Source organism: Catharus ustulatus, chromosome 17 (assembly GCF_009819885.2).
Source record: "Catharus ustulatus isolate bCatUst1 chromosome 17, bCatUst1.pri.v2, whole genome shotgun sequence".
NCBI classification, from domain to species: domain Eukaryota; kingdom Metazoa; phylum Chordata; class Aves; order Passeriformes; family Turdidae; genus Catharus; species Catharus ustulatus.
In genome coordinates, this window is record NC_046237.1 from 15,451,425 (window position 1) to 15,466,697 (window position 15,273).

Below are 15,273 nucleotides of genomic sequence, written 5' to 3' on the forward strand. Positions count from 1 at the left end.
CCCAAACAAGCGCGACCGGCGCCGCTCTGCCCCGCGTGCGCGCCGCCGGAAGCGGAAGCGGCAGCGCCTCGTGGTTCCGGCAGAGGCGCTGGGAGCTACTGCGGCCTGTTCTTGTTCCCATTCACACTTCAGCCTCCTTCCCTGCTCCGAGTCCCCCAGTTCTCGTTCTCCTCCCATTCTTGGTCCCATTCCGGCTTCTTTCCCGGACCCAACTGCGTTCCCATTCCCGTTCTCGGCCCCCTTCTTAGTCCCATTTCCGGCTTCATTCCCTTCCCATTTCTGGCCCTGTTCCCATTCCTGGCCCCGCTCACATTCCCGTTCCTGCCATGGCGGTCCGCGCCAGCTTCGAGAACAACAACGAGCTGGGCTGTTTCGCCAAGCTCACCAACGCCTATTGCCTCGTGGCCATTGGCGGCTCCGAGAACTTCTACAGGTGAGGAGGCCCCCACCCGGCCCAGTCCGGCCCTGCCCGCGGCCCAGCGGGGCCCTGACGCGGCGCTTTCTACTTGCAGCGTGTTCGAGGGGGAGCTCTTCGGGACCATCCCGGTGGTTCACGCCTCGATCGCCGGCTGCCGCATCATCGGCAGGATGTGTGTGGGTACGTGAGGTGGAGGGAGCCCCGGGAGGCTTGGGGGGACGGGGAAAGGTCGCGGATTCGGTCGCAGCCGCTGAGGGTTGTTTTAATGCTTCGAGTGTGTGAGGAGGAGGAAGGATTGATCTCAGGGGTCTTTCCCAACCTGGATGCATTCTGTGATGAAAGTAAGAAAACAGAGACTCGCCCGAGAGCCGGTGTGGGAGGAGTGTTGGCTCTCGGGGCCAGGGTAGCTCTGCTGCTCCTCAGTGCCGGCCCGGGCAGGGGGAGGTATTACTGAATGTGAAAGCCAGGGAAAAGCCTTTCACGTGTTTCTGCTGGTGAGACCCTGTTAGGTTAGAGTACCTTCTTGCTATTTGTTCCTTTAACCATTCAGTCATGCTGCCCTGTTGGAAGAGAGAAGGGGGTAAAGATAGTTCTATTCACCTGCACTCTGTGCTTCAGCCTGGTTTTTCCTTTTGTGTGGTGCTGGTACATCTCCTGGGCTGAACTCTGGACTTGGAAGGAATGCACAGAGCAAGAGCAACTCAAGCCATGTGTGCACAGGAGGGAAGTGCTAACACACCCTGTGGACACATTCTTTTCATTCTGTTTTATTTCCTTTTGTCATTTTAGGGAACAGACATGGGCTGCTGGTCCCGAGCAGCACAACAGACCAAGAGCTGCAGCACATCCGCAACAGTCTCCCGGATTCCGTGCGGATCCAACGCGTGGAGGAGCGGCTATCAGCTCTGGGCAACGTCACCACTTGCAATGACTACGTGGCTCTGGTTCATCCAGATCTAGACAGGGTACAGGGTTCTGGGACACTCCCACGCTCAGAGTGACGCTGAGCTGCAGGGAATGTGCTTTGGAGAAGGGAGGGAGTGGGGGATCTTATCATTGGACAGGACAAGGGGCAACAGTCCCCACTGAAAGAGGGCAGGACTAGATGGGATACTGGGAGGAAATTCTTCCTCGTGAGAGTGGAGTCACCCTGGCACAGGTTGCTTGGAGAAGCTCCAAGCCCCATCCCTGGAAGTGCCTAAGGCCAGGTTGGACCAGGCTTGGAGCAACCTGGTCTGGTGGCAGGTGTACTTGCCCATGGCAGGAGGTGGAATGACAGTAGTTTTACAATCCCTCTTACCCAAACCATTTTATGATTTGGTAATCGTTGGGTGCAGTTTGCTTTGGGTGCATAAAATTGAGTGAATTAGAGTGCATGGGTCTAATAAAGAGCATAAGGAGGAGTGCAGTGAGGACACAGAAGCTACAGCTGAGTGAGCCAGAGCATGTCATAACTGAAAGAGACCATGGATGTGCATCATTACAGGGGTCTGAAAGAAAAATAGAAGGTTCTTGTATGTGAGTTTAAATAAGGGTATGTCTTAGTTTAAAAGATAGGTATTTGCCAAGAAAGGCGGGAGCCCCTCCCTGAGATGGAGAGTGCAAATCTTCCCTCTCTCTAATGTATTATAATTTTGAAATGAAGGGGCTGTCAGGCAAAGATATGGGGTTAGGAGTAACAGTTCTTTACTAGTGTGTGTGTGTATATATATAAAATAAGGCAAACAGCAACAACAACCACACAATTAACAATAAGCAGAACAGGAACCCAGTAACAGTTCTTTCAGTGGTGCACACCTTTCCCCTGTGGTCTGGTTACCATCTTAGGTGGCAGGCAGCACCGGCTAGCTCCCGGCAAGCTGGGGGAGGTGCAGTGATCCCGTGTGGCTGGAAGGGTGCTGGGGGTGATGGCGGTTGTGTCCCGCGTGAGAAGGGTGGAGGAGAGATGCAGCTCATGGATCTCGGGGCAGTGTCAGTCCCAGTGCTCCAACAGGATGCATGGAGGTGGGAAGGCGTCTGTGCAGGAGGGGTTGCAGGATTCCACAGCCTAGGAAGGCAGCTCCCGGCATCGGTGTGGCAGAGCAGCGGGATTTCTCCAGCGACTGTTCTCCTCCGAGCCAAACGAGCAAGAGAGCAAGAGGGAGCAGCTGCCCAAACCTTTCCTTTACCTGTCCCCCTGGTCTCGCAGTGTTCTCCCCTTCCCCCACCTCCCCCTGCCCTGCAAGAGAAAAACTCCAAGAATGGGACAGGGAGTCTTCCCCTCCCCCTGTCACTAGTCATTTTAACATGTCAATGGGAAAAATTCGAGAGAGGGAGGACAGGGGAAAAGAACAGAAAAATAACCAACCCCCACTAGGGTCGATAAGATGGCCAGAGAGAGAGAAATCAAAATAATTCACAGTGAAACCTGGGCGGGGGGGGGTTGTTGGAGTTGTTAGAGAAGTGGTTTGGGAGCAAAGACAACTGGTTTGCTGAGAATTGATGCAAGTGAAGTACTGCCTACAGAGAGGGGGATTTGGGCATTTCTCAGCGAAGGCATGAGGTTGTGTTTATAGTGACACAGGAAGCTGTGAACTTGTAGTGTGAAGCTTGGCTGTGTGTGTTATCATGGTTGTGTTGCAATGAGCTGTGCAATGTGGGAGGCTCCCAGCTGAGGACTGTGCAGGAACAGCTTGACTTCCCACTCGACAGTACCATTTAGCAGAAAGCTTTATCCTCTTTCTATTTGCAGGAGACAGAGGAGATCCTGGCAGATGTGCTAAAGGTGGAGGTGTTCAGACAAACAGTAGCAGACCAGGTGCTGGTTGGAAGTTACTGTGTTTTTAGTAACCAAGGAGGAATTGTGCACCCCAAAACTTCAATCGATGACCAGGATGAGCTGTCTTCTTTGCTGCAGGTTCCACTCGTGGTAAGGCATTTGTGTAGTGTTTGCTCCTCCCATTCCCTCCCAACTCAGTTGCAATGTTTCTCCAGCTCAGAGGCTCCCAGATACTGTTTATCTGTGAAATGATTCTGAGTGTGAGGTGAGGAGAAGACTTGAACAAGTCTTCCAGACAATTTCCTGTCTTTCCTGAGTCTGAATAAGCTGCTCAGTGTTTTTAGCTGCTTTCTGAAATGTTGCTCTGCTGGGATTATGCACATAGGGCAGATACATTGTGCACATTGTGGTTTGGCTGAAGCCAGTGTTCAAAAAGATTAGGAAACTCCTGTGCCTGCTCAGTTGGATGTGTGAATGCTGTCATCCTTCCTACTTATTGGATTCTTTTTCACTGAATGCCACACCAGTTTCTCACCAGAGACTAAAGACTGTTCATTAATCATTTTATCTGGCACCTTCAGAACTTTGCTGGTGGCAGAGTTCCCCTCTTCAGCAGTGTGAGCTGAGCCCCCCAGCAAAGACCTGTGCCAGGGCTGTGTGAGGAGCTGTGCCAGCTCCTGCTCATGGCTGCCATGTCCCGGCAGGCAGGGACAGTGAACCGCGGCAGTGAGGTGATCGCAGCGGGGATGGTGGTCAACGACTGGTGTGCCTTCTGCGGGCTGGACACCACCAGTACTGAGCTCTCCGTCATCGAGAGCATCTTCAGACTCAACGAGGCTCAGCCAAGCACCATCGCCACCAACATGAGGGATTCCCTGATTGACAGGTAGGGAGGATCCACCTCTGGGCGGAATCATGGTCAAAACAGTCAAGATTTTATTATAAAAGCAGCTGGTTTCACAGTTGATCTATCTACTTTAATTATTTTTTCACTTCCTCTTCCCTTTTGTTGGTTACTGGCACAAATTACTTGTTGGGTTATGGAATGTTTCATTGCAATGAGAATCCTTTCTGTGAGAACTAATGTCTGTTTCAGCAGGCAGATTTTCTTTCCTAACTATTCAGTGCTCAGCTATGACGTGAATGTTTTTTTAAAACAAATCTTGTTTTAAAAGTTAAAATACCAGTGACTTTGCTTGTCATCTCGGCATTTCATCACTATAGTTATTGACTGCTATTTCAAATGCTTGCTGTAAACATTTCTGGAGCCAGAAAGACTGTGGAACTTGTCAGCTGCTGTTGCCAGCATTTAAAACTGCTGACTTGAATTTTTTTTAAGCCTTTTTGTTAAAGGCTTTGTCCAAGTTACAGTAATTTCACGACTATAAGGCGCACCTCAGGGAGTCGGCAAAATTCTGAACTTTGTCCATATATAAGGTGCAATGGACTATAAGGCGCACCTCTTTTTTTGCAGCGAGGATCCACGCCACACACAACAAAGTAATGAATTAATAATGGAATCGCGCGATCACAGGGTTTATTGGCAGGTGCCCAATTTGCACACATTTTTCACAGATTGGTGTAGCCTTTAAACACAGCCCCAAGTGCCCTCCCTGTGCCACAGGCCCCGGCACTCCCGCCCGCCCCTGGCACCGGCTGGCATGGCTCACGGCTCCTGGCTCCTGCCGCGCAGCTGTGGGTCCTGGTTTCTCCCGCCCGGCAGCCATGGGTCCTGGCTTCTCCTGGCTGGTGGCCGCAGCAGCTGCGGTTCGCAGGTCCCAGCTCCCGCCCAGCAGCCACAGCTGCCACGGGTCGCGTCTCCCCCTGCATGGCCACAGCTCCCATGGGTCCCAGCTCGGCTCGCAGCTCGCACTTCCTGGTTGGCAAATTTCAGAATTTTGTCCATATATCAGGCGCACCGGACTATAAGGCGCACTTCCAGGTTCGGACCAAAATTTTTGTCAAAAGGGTGCGCCTTATAGTCATGAAATTACTGTACATTTTAATGTGAGGCAGGTATTGTTTTCTGTCTGGAATGGTAATGAGCTCTATTCATTAATGTATGCATTATGCATAATGTATTAATGTTTTTCATAAGCAAATGTTTTTACATTTAAGCATAAGCACAGATTAATGTCCTGTGGGAACTGGTTTTGGGCCTTGAGTTACAACCCTGAGGACCACTGATGTGGTGCTGAAAGTGTGTTCTTGAACTACCTGAGCATTGTTATTTGGTTGCTGAGTTCTCAGCCACAGTCTGGGAATTGTTTATAGCATAAGGAATTCCTTCAGTGGGGAACCCTTTAAATAATTCTTTGCCCTGTTGCAGTTTGGGTACGAAGTCCTGATGTCTCTGAGCATATCAGGGCTGTAGTTAAACCTGCTCTGAGCTGTTGATCTGGACCAGGCTGAATGTAAATGCCTTTTGGACTCTGGCACAACTAAACCTCCTTTCTGTTTTATCTTTTAGCCTGACATGAGCAGCATTGGTTCCAACTTCCCAGAAAGCTCCTAAGGAGTGAAGTGGTGAACTGCACTTTGGATCACAGACATCCAGATCTTCTTATGATGTTTCTGCAGGCTTGTCCCAAGGGACAGGCTACAAAACCAAATTTTTGTCATCTTTTGTAAACTGTTACCACAAGTTTGTGGTTTTGTGATGCCTCAAATTACCCCACAATATTTACTCTTGTGGCTCTTGGATGTTGATCACTAGAGATTATTTTGCCTTAAGTCTTGCACCGTGTCCTGCTGCACAGCAGTTTGTTTTGGCACTGCATGTGCTGCCCTCTCTTTCCACACTCTTTCCACACTCCTGCCCAAGTGGTGTTTCTGCTCTAGGTACATGTAAGACCCCTCTATATGTCTAGTACCAAAACCACAGTAGTTTACTTGCAACAAAATAATTCGAAAGTCATCACCTGCTCCTTTGCCCTGTCTTGTAGCTGTTCCCATGGGATGGTGATTCTGAAGTGATCAGCTTGGATGAAAACTGGGGGTTTTCAGTGTCAATCCAAGTGCTTTTAACAACCTGAATGTGAGAGTCCATGGACCAATATTTGACCTGGTATCAACCTGGGCTGCTTCTGAGGCACCTGCAGGAGGAGGCCTAAAAGGTGCACTGTTGCCAGTAGACTTAATCTGTCCTATAGGAATTCACCTCCTACAACAGGAAACTCTTGGAAATCAGCAAATCCCAATAGATTTGAACCCCCTCACCTGGCATTACCTTGGAGATAAAGGTTAAATAACATGGTCCTAAGCAGTCAGAGGCTACAGATTTGAGAGCTTCCTCTTGAAAAGCTCTGTAGGTGCTGCTTTCAGGCAGAAGATTGTAATTTCTTTCTACACTGCTGTTGCTCAGTGAAAAAAGCCCATTTCAGCTACTTTCCTGCTTGCCCATTAAGGATGCACTGAAGGCATGGAAGTGTCTCCATTTCCCATCCTGAGGGAAGAGGAAGCTCTCACTTGTCTCCACACAACTGCTTTGCTCTCACCTGGGTTCTCTTGTTGAATGATGACCTGAAATGGGCATGAGCATGGGCAGAGCTCTTTTCAGCCCCAGTGCTTTGGGCTTCATAGAAAATAGAGTAAAAATTTCCATTTTTGTTTTACTGTCTGGATGTTCAGGGAAGGCTTTGTAAGATTTGGCTGATAAAAAAAGGTTATTTCTTAAACTTAAGAATAAAGATGATGCCATGATCATCTTTGATATCATGCACCACCTGTCTTGGCCCTGACACTAAGTGTCCTCCTCTCAGCCTCTTAGTATTTGGAGGGAGAAGCTGCTTCCCTTTGACCACCTCAGGGCTCAGTTCTTGGGTGGAGCAAATGTGATTCCTGTTTTAAATGTGGGTCTGTGGGAATTCTGAACTAGTGAGATAGACCTATGTACAAAGAAAACAAACTATAATAAAGAATGGATTTAGAAATGTGAATTATGAGAGAGGATAAACTTGGTGTTTCAATGGCAGGTTGTGTCCCAGAAGACCTGTGCAGCTCTTTAAAGAGTCCACAGGGATAGGGAAAAGGTCTCTTGTACTGTTGTATTTTCAAAAGGCATTTGACAGGATTTTGTGCCAAAGGCATTTGGGGACCTTGGGAGAGTGACTCCATGGAATGAGGGAAGCCCTCTAACTTGTCTGGTTTAGGAAAGTCGGTGGATTAGGGCAGGGAATTCTGGCCATACTGATTTATTCTGACTAGTGAGGATGAGGACTGGATAGAAAGGGAAACTCAGTGCAGCTGAGTGTGAAGTGAGGCTCATTGTGGTTAAGAATCTAAATTGCACCCAGCAGTGGTGAATTCTGAGCAGTACAAGAGAACATATCCTGACTGAAGGTCCATATTGGAACAGACGTGCTCTAGCTTCAGTCATGATCAAGAAAGCAAATGATGTCTGGAACTAATTAGGAAAAAAAAGCCCAAAGCAGCATTAGCTGTAAATCCATGATGCATCTTTATCCTGAGCGCTATGTGTAGATGAGATGCAAGTGTTGCACAGTGGTTGCCAAGTGTTTCTGCAAATAGAAATTTTGGGGTAATGCTCTCTACATTAAATTTTGGGTCTCAAAGTCCAAAAGAAGCTGGGGAAAGGGGAGGTGAAATTCTCATGCTGCTGCCCTTTACTTGCCCTGAGATCCTGCCCCACAGTGCCAGAAGCTGGGAGGAAAGGATGGTGAGGAGGAGGCTGAGCACAGCACCTGCCACAGCAAGGGTGAAATGAGAGCCCAGGTGGAGGGTTCCAGAATGGCAGGATTCCAGGTGACAGGTCCTTTGCCTGACAGCCTGGGGCACAAGCACAGTGAAGCCCTTGCTGACCTTTTCATGTGCTTTCATCTCCAATGCAGCACAGCATGCGTGGTGATGATGCTAAAAGATGTTAAGGAATAGTCAATAAAATCAAATTGTATGTCCCCAGAGCTGGGTTCCCATGAGTTCTTGGGATTCTTAACAATGAAATTGCTGAGCTACAAAGATGTGGGTTACATACCATGGCTAATGCCACCTGGCACCTTTTCCATCAGGTAGTGGAAGGCAACACATGACCTCAGGTGCATGGGAAGGGTTGCAGAGAATGATCAGAGGAACTAAAGGAGTGCTGGACAAATAGGTGATACTATGAGAAGGGCTGGATGAATGTGACAGAAGGAGAAACAAAAGTCTCGTAACTGTGTTCAGTGAGAAGGTCTTGGGGTGTGTAGCTTTGTGTGCTTTAATGGCTAAAAACTTGTCAGATCCTTTACAGAGTTTCTAAACCTCCGAGTCCTCACAGTATGAAATTGGCGATCTTGAGGTTTAATGACTTGTTAGGAATAATTAATCTATCTTAGTGGAGGACCAGCTTTTGTGAATGTAGTTATCAAGTATCCCAACAAATGTCTAAATTTCCTGTGACAATGAGTCTGAATGGTAATGAAATTACTCAAAGTAGTCAAAAACTGGAAAAAACCAAATGAGATATTGAGTGCAATACAGTGAGTGTGGCTGGCAGCTTGTCCAGGGTGTTCCAAGGTCCCTGGGTTGTCCAAACCCCCATACTGCAGAGCAGGATCACAGGAACAACACAACAGTCTTTTGCATCTTAGAGTTGAATTAGGACTGCTGATCCCTGCTCCCCTGTGGGAACAATGTGCCCTGCATTTCTGGACAGGAGCTGGAACACAGCTGCTGCCCACAGAGAGCTTTGGCCAGGCTGACAGGCAGCAGGTCCAATGCTTCCGTGGCACAGCAAAGGATCCCAGCAAAGGGCTCAGGGATGGGAGCTTACACAAAAAAACCATATTTGTGCCCACCTTACACAAAAAAACCCATGTTTGTGCCCAGATCCAAGTTATCCCAGGATGGGGTTGCTTCCCTCCCTGCAAAGGGCTGTTCTCACCCCCTGAACACCTCCTGGAAACCTCCACCTGCCTCACTCCCTGGAAACTCTCATACTAAACACCTGCCCCAGAAGCCAGGTAAAGGACAGGTACAAAAGGTCCCGGGTATTTCTGTGGCTCTGTGAAGCAGCAGCTGAAGCTGGGTTTTGGTGGCCCAGGGCAGCAGCTCACCCTGCGGCAGCCACCCTGGGCACAGGGCTTAGCCTCCGGCCCCTAGGCACTGCTGCCTGAACAGCTCATTCCTTGGGCAGGCCAGAAACCTACCTTTGGGGCAGGGGTGGAGAAAACACAAACAAACCCGGACATTTCCCTCCGTTGTAAATTTTTTCTTTTATATATTTTTTTTAAATGATGGCTGTTGGAAGTTGCTCAAAGGTTTGGGCTATCGCAGTTCCAGCGAGATGGCAGCGTAGAGATGAACCCAAGATGCTGTGTGGCTGTGGCATCAGTGGTGTGCCCACCACACCTCTGGTACACAGAGACACGTGGAGTAGCGTGGGGGTGTCTGAGCGGGAGCTCTGATTTCATTTGGTCCTTCGCACTCCTTCACTCATCATGAGACATCAGCACGTTTTGTCACTACAGTTCGAAGTTTCGCATCTATGAGCTTCTCACTTACTTTGTAATATGTTGGTAATAGTTTATGTTTAAACATAATAACAGCTTGGCTATGGAAATCAGTTATGGAGGACAAAATACAGTTGAGACCACATGTTAATGCAATCCTAGTGGGCTTCACAGAACGAATCTATGTGTCTATCCTGCTTCACCAGAGCAATATTTGAGCACTAACTAGCAATCTGGAATGCTAACGAATCTCTCTGCTGCTTTGTTCCTCTTTGTAATTAGGAATACTTTTAGCGTGTTTGTTATCCTTGGGGATTTTTTTCAGAGCTGACATTACAAAGCTGTACTTTTTTCTATAATAAGTTGGACATTCTGTGCATTTCACTTCCATTGCACTCACTAAAATTCAGTTATAGGCAGAGGGTTTAGGTTAATCACCTCTTCCCCATGGTGAACGGGCAAAGCAATTCCTGTGCTGACATGGATGGCACTTCTGTACAGTGATGGACTTTACCGTTACACTGCACTGCAAAAGACTCTTCCACTCTTATTTAACATGGTCAAAATATCATCATCAAACATGAAAATCAAAAGTTTGTGATTAGGGCACCATGTCCTGAACCACTTACAACAGTAAGAGGGACAAGCAGAAGCTACTGTTGTAGGAAGAAACCTATATAAAGTCACTAGCTCAAAGTTAAGTTAACTAGCTCATTTTTCTTGCCTTTACCTGATTTTTGTGGCTCTGTCATATGTGGTAAACTCATTCTACTGTGTGGCATGCTTCCTATGGTCCTTGCCAAATATTTGCCTGTGAAGAAGTAAGCAAAACAAACCCCCAAATTCTGAAGGCATACAATGTTTGTAACATCTACAGGGGTGGGATTTAGTTTTATAAGCAGGCCTAATTCTTACTGTACCTTGATTATTTCAGCAAAATATAATGACAACTTCACTCCAAACGAACATTTCCATTCTCCTGAAACCCAATATACAAATTCCACAATCTAGTTACACATGCCACGGGACAACAACTCATCTTTTCCCAGCGTCTTAGTGGGCAGACTGCAGTCTGTCTATACACATTCCCGATATCTCGGTAACCATTGGTTCCGGGGTTCTTGCTGGCGGGAGCTTAAACCAACTTACATGACATTTAAATATTTCTTTCATGAGTGGCTCCCAAAACAAAAACCATGACTGTTGTTGTTTTTTTTTTTTTTTTTTTTTAGACCAAATTACTTTAAATTACTTTGTCTTCAGATTGTCCCAGTCTAGAGCTTGATGTTGCCAGGTGTCTGGTTTGGTGCTTCTTGAGCTTCTGTTCTGCACTCCGGTACCTCTTTGAGTGCTCAGTGGTTCCTCGCGCACTGTGCTGAATAGCAGCATTGATTAGTTATGAATGTACAAAACATCTGACCAGCAGGTATTGGAAAATTATATCCAGGTAGATCCCTGGATTTTTTAATAAACTAGGAAGATTTTTAGAATGATTCAGCATCAGAATGTCTTCTGCTTATGACACTGAAATTGTTCTTGTTCATAGATTTCATGATCTTAATTCATTTATGAGACAGCTATTAAAAAATGGTTCTGTTCAGAGGTGGTTTAGCTACACTGGAGAATGCTGGGTTTAACAGGGAGCACTGGTGCAGGGAACTGAACGAAGTTTCCCAGATCAGTGGAAACCTGTCTTGAAGACTCTGATACTGGCAGAGTGAGCTGGTGGATGGCACCACAACTGGCAGGTGACCGAAGCAGTACAAAGGAAAGAGGCTCCACACTGCAAGGCTGCCTGCCTTTATTTTTTCCAGTTTTTCTGCTTATTTCCATCCCATGGTGTCCAAAACTTGTGGGTAACTGAAGCAGTTTTGTTTGGTAGGCTTTTCAATGCTTTTCAATGCATTTTTTTTCCTTTTTCTTTGTGTGTGTGTCCATAGTCCTCATCAGCTCAATGATTTGAAATGTGCAGCAGGCTGTCATACCCATTCCTGGACAGGTCTTTTGTAGTACACAACATTTTGCTGCACCTCCTTGTTTTTAAATTGGAAGATTGTGTATACCAGGACAAGGATACACAGAGACAGGATGCAGGGGATGACCACTGCGATGGCATTGACAGTGCTGGGCATGTCGTTTATTGTCACCATGATGTCCACGTCGTCGTGCGGGAGGCGCCGGTCCTTGCTTCGCTCAACATCCTTCTGATTACAGCCCATCCAGTCTTTGAGGATTGACCTGGGGTAGCCTGGCTCCACACTCAGCCTCTGGTTATCGAACTTCCAGTACTCCTTCCCTTTGTAAAAGTAGGTGTAAACTAGGAGACAAAACAGAGAGTATTTCTCACTATTTCCATCTAATGAGCTGTGCTTGTGGGAGGACATTGAGGGAGCCTGGACAACCTGAAGATGGTCACTACCTAAGCCAATAAAACACATTTATCCAGAGCATTCCCAAGCCATTAGAAAGTGAATGCAGTTTTGGAGCTGGGATTTAGAGAAGCCATAACCCTGACTAGCGTGTCCAACGTTGCCCATGGAATACCATTCCCCTTGGCCAAGCAAGCTGGGAATTATAAAAGAAAACCCTACCAACTTTAAAGGAAGGGTTCTGCAGTTATTTTTTACTAAAGCATCTGTAAATAATGTGCTCATCATTACCAAATGGTTAACATCATCTGCAGGGTGCCAGCATGTGCCAGGGTGTGACAGTGTTTGGAAGAACACCAGGTTTCTGTTCATTTAGCCTGAGGGAGCAAATGCTAAGAGAAGTCCTCTTGCTACAGAACCCCAAAAATTTGGCCTGTGTTAAGGAGCATTGTTGTCCTGCTGCTAACAAGAGGGTGATGCTTTATGCTACATGTTGTTTGAAGCACCTCTCTCTCCCCAGATGACCCATTTTCTAATGACTCTCAAGTTAGTAGAAAAAAAGAAAGAGCACAGGAGAAGGGAGCTGTGCTGAAAGTGTTGGTATCCTGCACTGGTCCCCAGCTTAGCTGGCTCTCACTGCTATTCTCCAGCCTGGCCCAGTTGTCCTCTCACAACACAGCTCCAGATTTGAACACAGCCTCAACGGCACAAGCTCCTTCTGTTGGCTCTTTCCAGCAGGAAAGAGGAAAGGAGGAAGAAAGCCTCTGGAGCTCCAAGTCTCTACTCCAAGAGCATAACTTCAAGGCTAAATGCTAACATCAGACAGGCTGGAGCCTTTAGCAAAGAGCCAGAGCTCACTACAGGTAAATGATGAGGAAAAGTAAGTTCCAGCATCCCCAGAACCAGGACCCAGGAAAAGTTGGGTAGGGTCTATTGCAGCAGAAAAAGTTTCATTCCCCCAGAGCTGGATTGTCACAATGTGGTTTAGCAGCTAAGGAGGTGTGTGGGTTGGGATGAGGGTCAGGGAGGATCTCAGACTGCTACTGCTCACAAAGCCCAGGTGACCCAAGGGCTTCTGAGACTTGATTCCTGGATCAGAAAATACTCAAAATACTCCACATCCAACTGCCCAGCTCCCAGCACAGACCAGCTCTTCCCGACCTAACAGCTCTAATGACTGCAGACACGTACAGCCTTCCTTGCTGATGAAAGCCCCCTGAGGAGCCTGAGGGACTCCTCTCCACACAGTGATGGGCTTTGGGTATCCTGGGTCCGTGGCTCTCTTGTCCTCGTTGTACCTCCAGTACCTGTCCCCTTTGAAGAAGTAGGTTTTGCCCATGGGCTCCCAGCGCAGCGCCGTGTCGATGCCCTCCCGGGGCAGGCAGCTCCCCAGCTCCACCAGGCTGTGAGGGTAGCCTGGCTCTGCCGTCACCTCCTTAAAAACCCAGTACTTATCTCCTAGAGGTGAGTGGGGACACAAACAACAAACAGATTGACCTGTTAGGAGTTGGATCAATATGAACCTAAATCAACCGCAGTGAACCATAGCGTGTTGAGTGCTTTCAGGCTTAACTGTAATCTGTGAAAAAGCTGCTCCTCCACTTCATTTTGAAACTGGAACCTTATTTCATCTGCTGCTCCTTAGCTCTTGTTTTGGAAGAGCTGTTGAACAGTCATTTCCCATTTACCTTCTCATGCCAGTCACAATTTCAAAGACTTGTCTTTGCCCTGTCTGCCATCCTTTGCTCAGGCTGAGGTGTTGATCAGCCCAAGCTTTTCAGAAATTTCTGTTGCCTTTCCTGAGCCTGTCAAGTTTTAGTACAGTTTAGAAAGCTGAGGTACTGAAGCTGCAGACACAAATCCAGAAGCCAGGCACTGCGGTTTTGTACCTGCCATGCTTTCCAGCCACCCTTGCTCACAATTTGCTCTGAAGTTACAGGATCTTGTTCAGGCACTGCCACCATACAAGGAGCTAAACTGGGCCCCAGCACAAGGTTAGGAATTTTGTCTCTTTAGGAGGACAATTGTCCAGAAATAAGGTTGGGAGTGCCCTCCACCTGGAGAGGCCTCAATGCCCTGCAAAAGGTTCTCAAGGAGATAAGCAGTGGATTGACCCTCCCTGGAAACAGGAGCTGTTCCTTGTTTCATATGAAAGCCAACTTCCCCTAATTGATATTAATTCTATAGAGACATTGTCCTGGCAGGGCCAGCCCACTCTGAACTTTATTTTAAAGATCAGTAGCTCCTTGGAAAAGGCCAAGGGTGCAGTATACCTGTTTTCACCATTTTCATGCCATTAAAGCAGCCTGGGGTGGGGCAGGAGTGGTTGGCTCCTACTGAAGTGTACTGTACCTTTGAAGAAAACGAATTTGCCATCAGAGCGCTCATAGGCTGCGTCGATCTTTGCGGGGAGGCCCTTCCAGAACTGCTCAATCTGCATGGGATACCCCTCCTGCACCTGGTTGTTGCGCAGACGCCAGAACCAGCGATCCTGAGGAAACCAGAAGTCTCTTGAGACTGAGTACTCTTGTCTTGCAGTCAGACCTGGCTGGGTCCAGCATCCAGCAGTGCTAATCCTTGCCTAGGCCCCACAACCATTACAGACACAAGTCCTGCTTCAGGTGACAGCTCCAACCCAGCCCAGCACTGTCTCTAGTGTGGGAAGTGCTGTGGGGGGAAGATGGCAGCCCAGAGGGGGAGATGTTGATTGATGGTGCTGTGAAAAAGGGTGGAAAGAAGGAGAGGGAAAAGGAGCAGGGGGGAAGCAGGTCCACAGCTGTAAGCATTGTGACCTCTCCGTCTTGTCACTGAGGTGTCACATTTGTCCTGGTTCAGTTGAAGCTCAGCTCTCGGAGCCCCAGGAGATCCACATAGCCTGAACACCACCTGGCGACTGTGTGAAACACACAAGGTTTAAAGGCACAAAGGAGTTACGAAATATCCATTTAGATACTGGTTATTAGTTAAAGCTGCAGTGGATGCTCAGGGATGAGCATGAGCAGGACAGAACCTTTGAGACTTCTCCCAGACACCATCTCAACCTTCCACTAGTTCAGTTTCAGGAATCTTCTGTAAATGATGTGATTTGTCCATTTGATAACCTTCAATATGTCCCTTTCCACACTTCACACCTGTTGGGCAGAGTGAAAGCTACTGGTATTCTGGGAATGGGATCATGGATGTCCATATTCAAGGTCCTCAAATGGATTATTGAGAAAAGGGCTGTAGTTGACAAAAAAAGTTGACTCAAACTCCCCTAGGCTGAGTGATCCCAAAGCC

The 15,273-nt window shown here is 47.7% G+C and overlaps 2 protein-coding genes across 2 annotated transcripts in view; one reads left to right on the forward strand and one right to left on the reverse strand.

The window, feature by feature from the left end:
* Nucleotides 1-47: 47 nt before the first annotated feature.
* EIF6 (eukaryotic translation initiation factor 6) lies at nucleotides 48-8,105 on the forward strand. Its single transcript, XM_033075059.2, has 6 exons — nucleotides 48-433; nucleotides 513-598; nucleotides 1,208-1,383; nucleotides 3,150-3,326; nucleotides 3,881-4,062; nucleotides 5,647-8,105. The coding sequence occupies exons 1-6, from the start codon at nucleotides 327-329 to the stop codon at nucleotides 5,654-5,656; spliced, it is 738 nt and encodes a 245-aa protein (XP_032930950.1). The 5' UTR covers nucleotides 48-326; the 3' UTR covers nucleotides 5,657-8,105.
* A 1,264-nt stretch (nucleotides 8,106-9,369) lies between these two features.
* MMP24 (matrix metallopeptidase 24) overlaps nucleotides 9,370-15,273 on the reverse strand; it is a 45,683-nt gene continuing 39,779 nt past the window's right edge. Inside the window, exons 7-9 of the mRNA XM_033075057.2 lie at nucleotides 14,347-14,485; nucleotides 13,186-13,452; nucleotides 9,370-11,942 (exon numbers count right to left, since the gene is read on the reverse strand). Of these exons, the coding sequence (XP_032930948.1) occupies nucleotides 11,605-11,942; nucleotides 13,186-13,452; nucleotides 14,347-14,485 (744 nt within the window). The 3' untranslated portion in view covers nucleotides 9,370-11,604. The remainder of the gene's footprint in view (nucleotides 11,943-13,185; nucleotides 13,453-14,346; nucleotides 14,486-15,273) is intronic.

Excerpts from the sequence above, each read along its gene's own strand:
- EIF6 (XM_033075059.2), top strand. The coding sequence starts at position 327 with ATGGCGGTCCGCGCCAGCTTCGAGAACAACAACGAGCTGGGCTGTTTC. Across the intron at positions 1,384-3,149 it reads TTCATCCAGATCTAGACAGG|GAGACAGAGGAGATCCTGGC; the intron begins GTACAGGGTTCT and ends TTCTATTTGCAG. Across the intron at positions 3,327-3,880 it reads TGCTGCAGGTTCCACTCGTG|GCAGGGACAGTGAACCGCGG; the intron begins GTAAGGCATTTG and ends ATGTCCCGGCAG.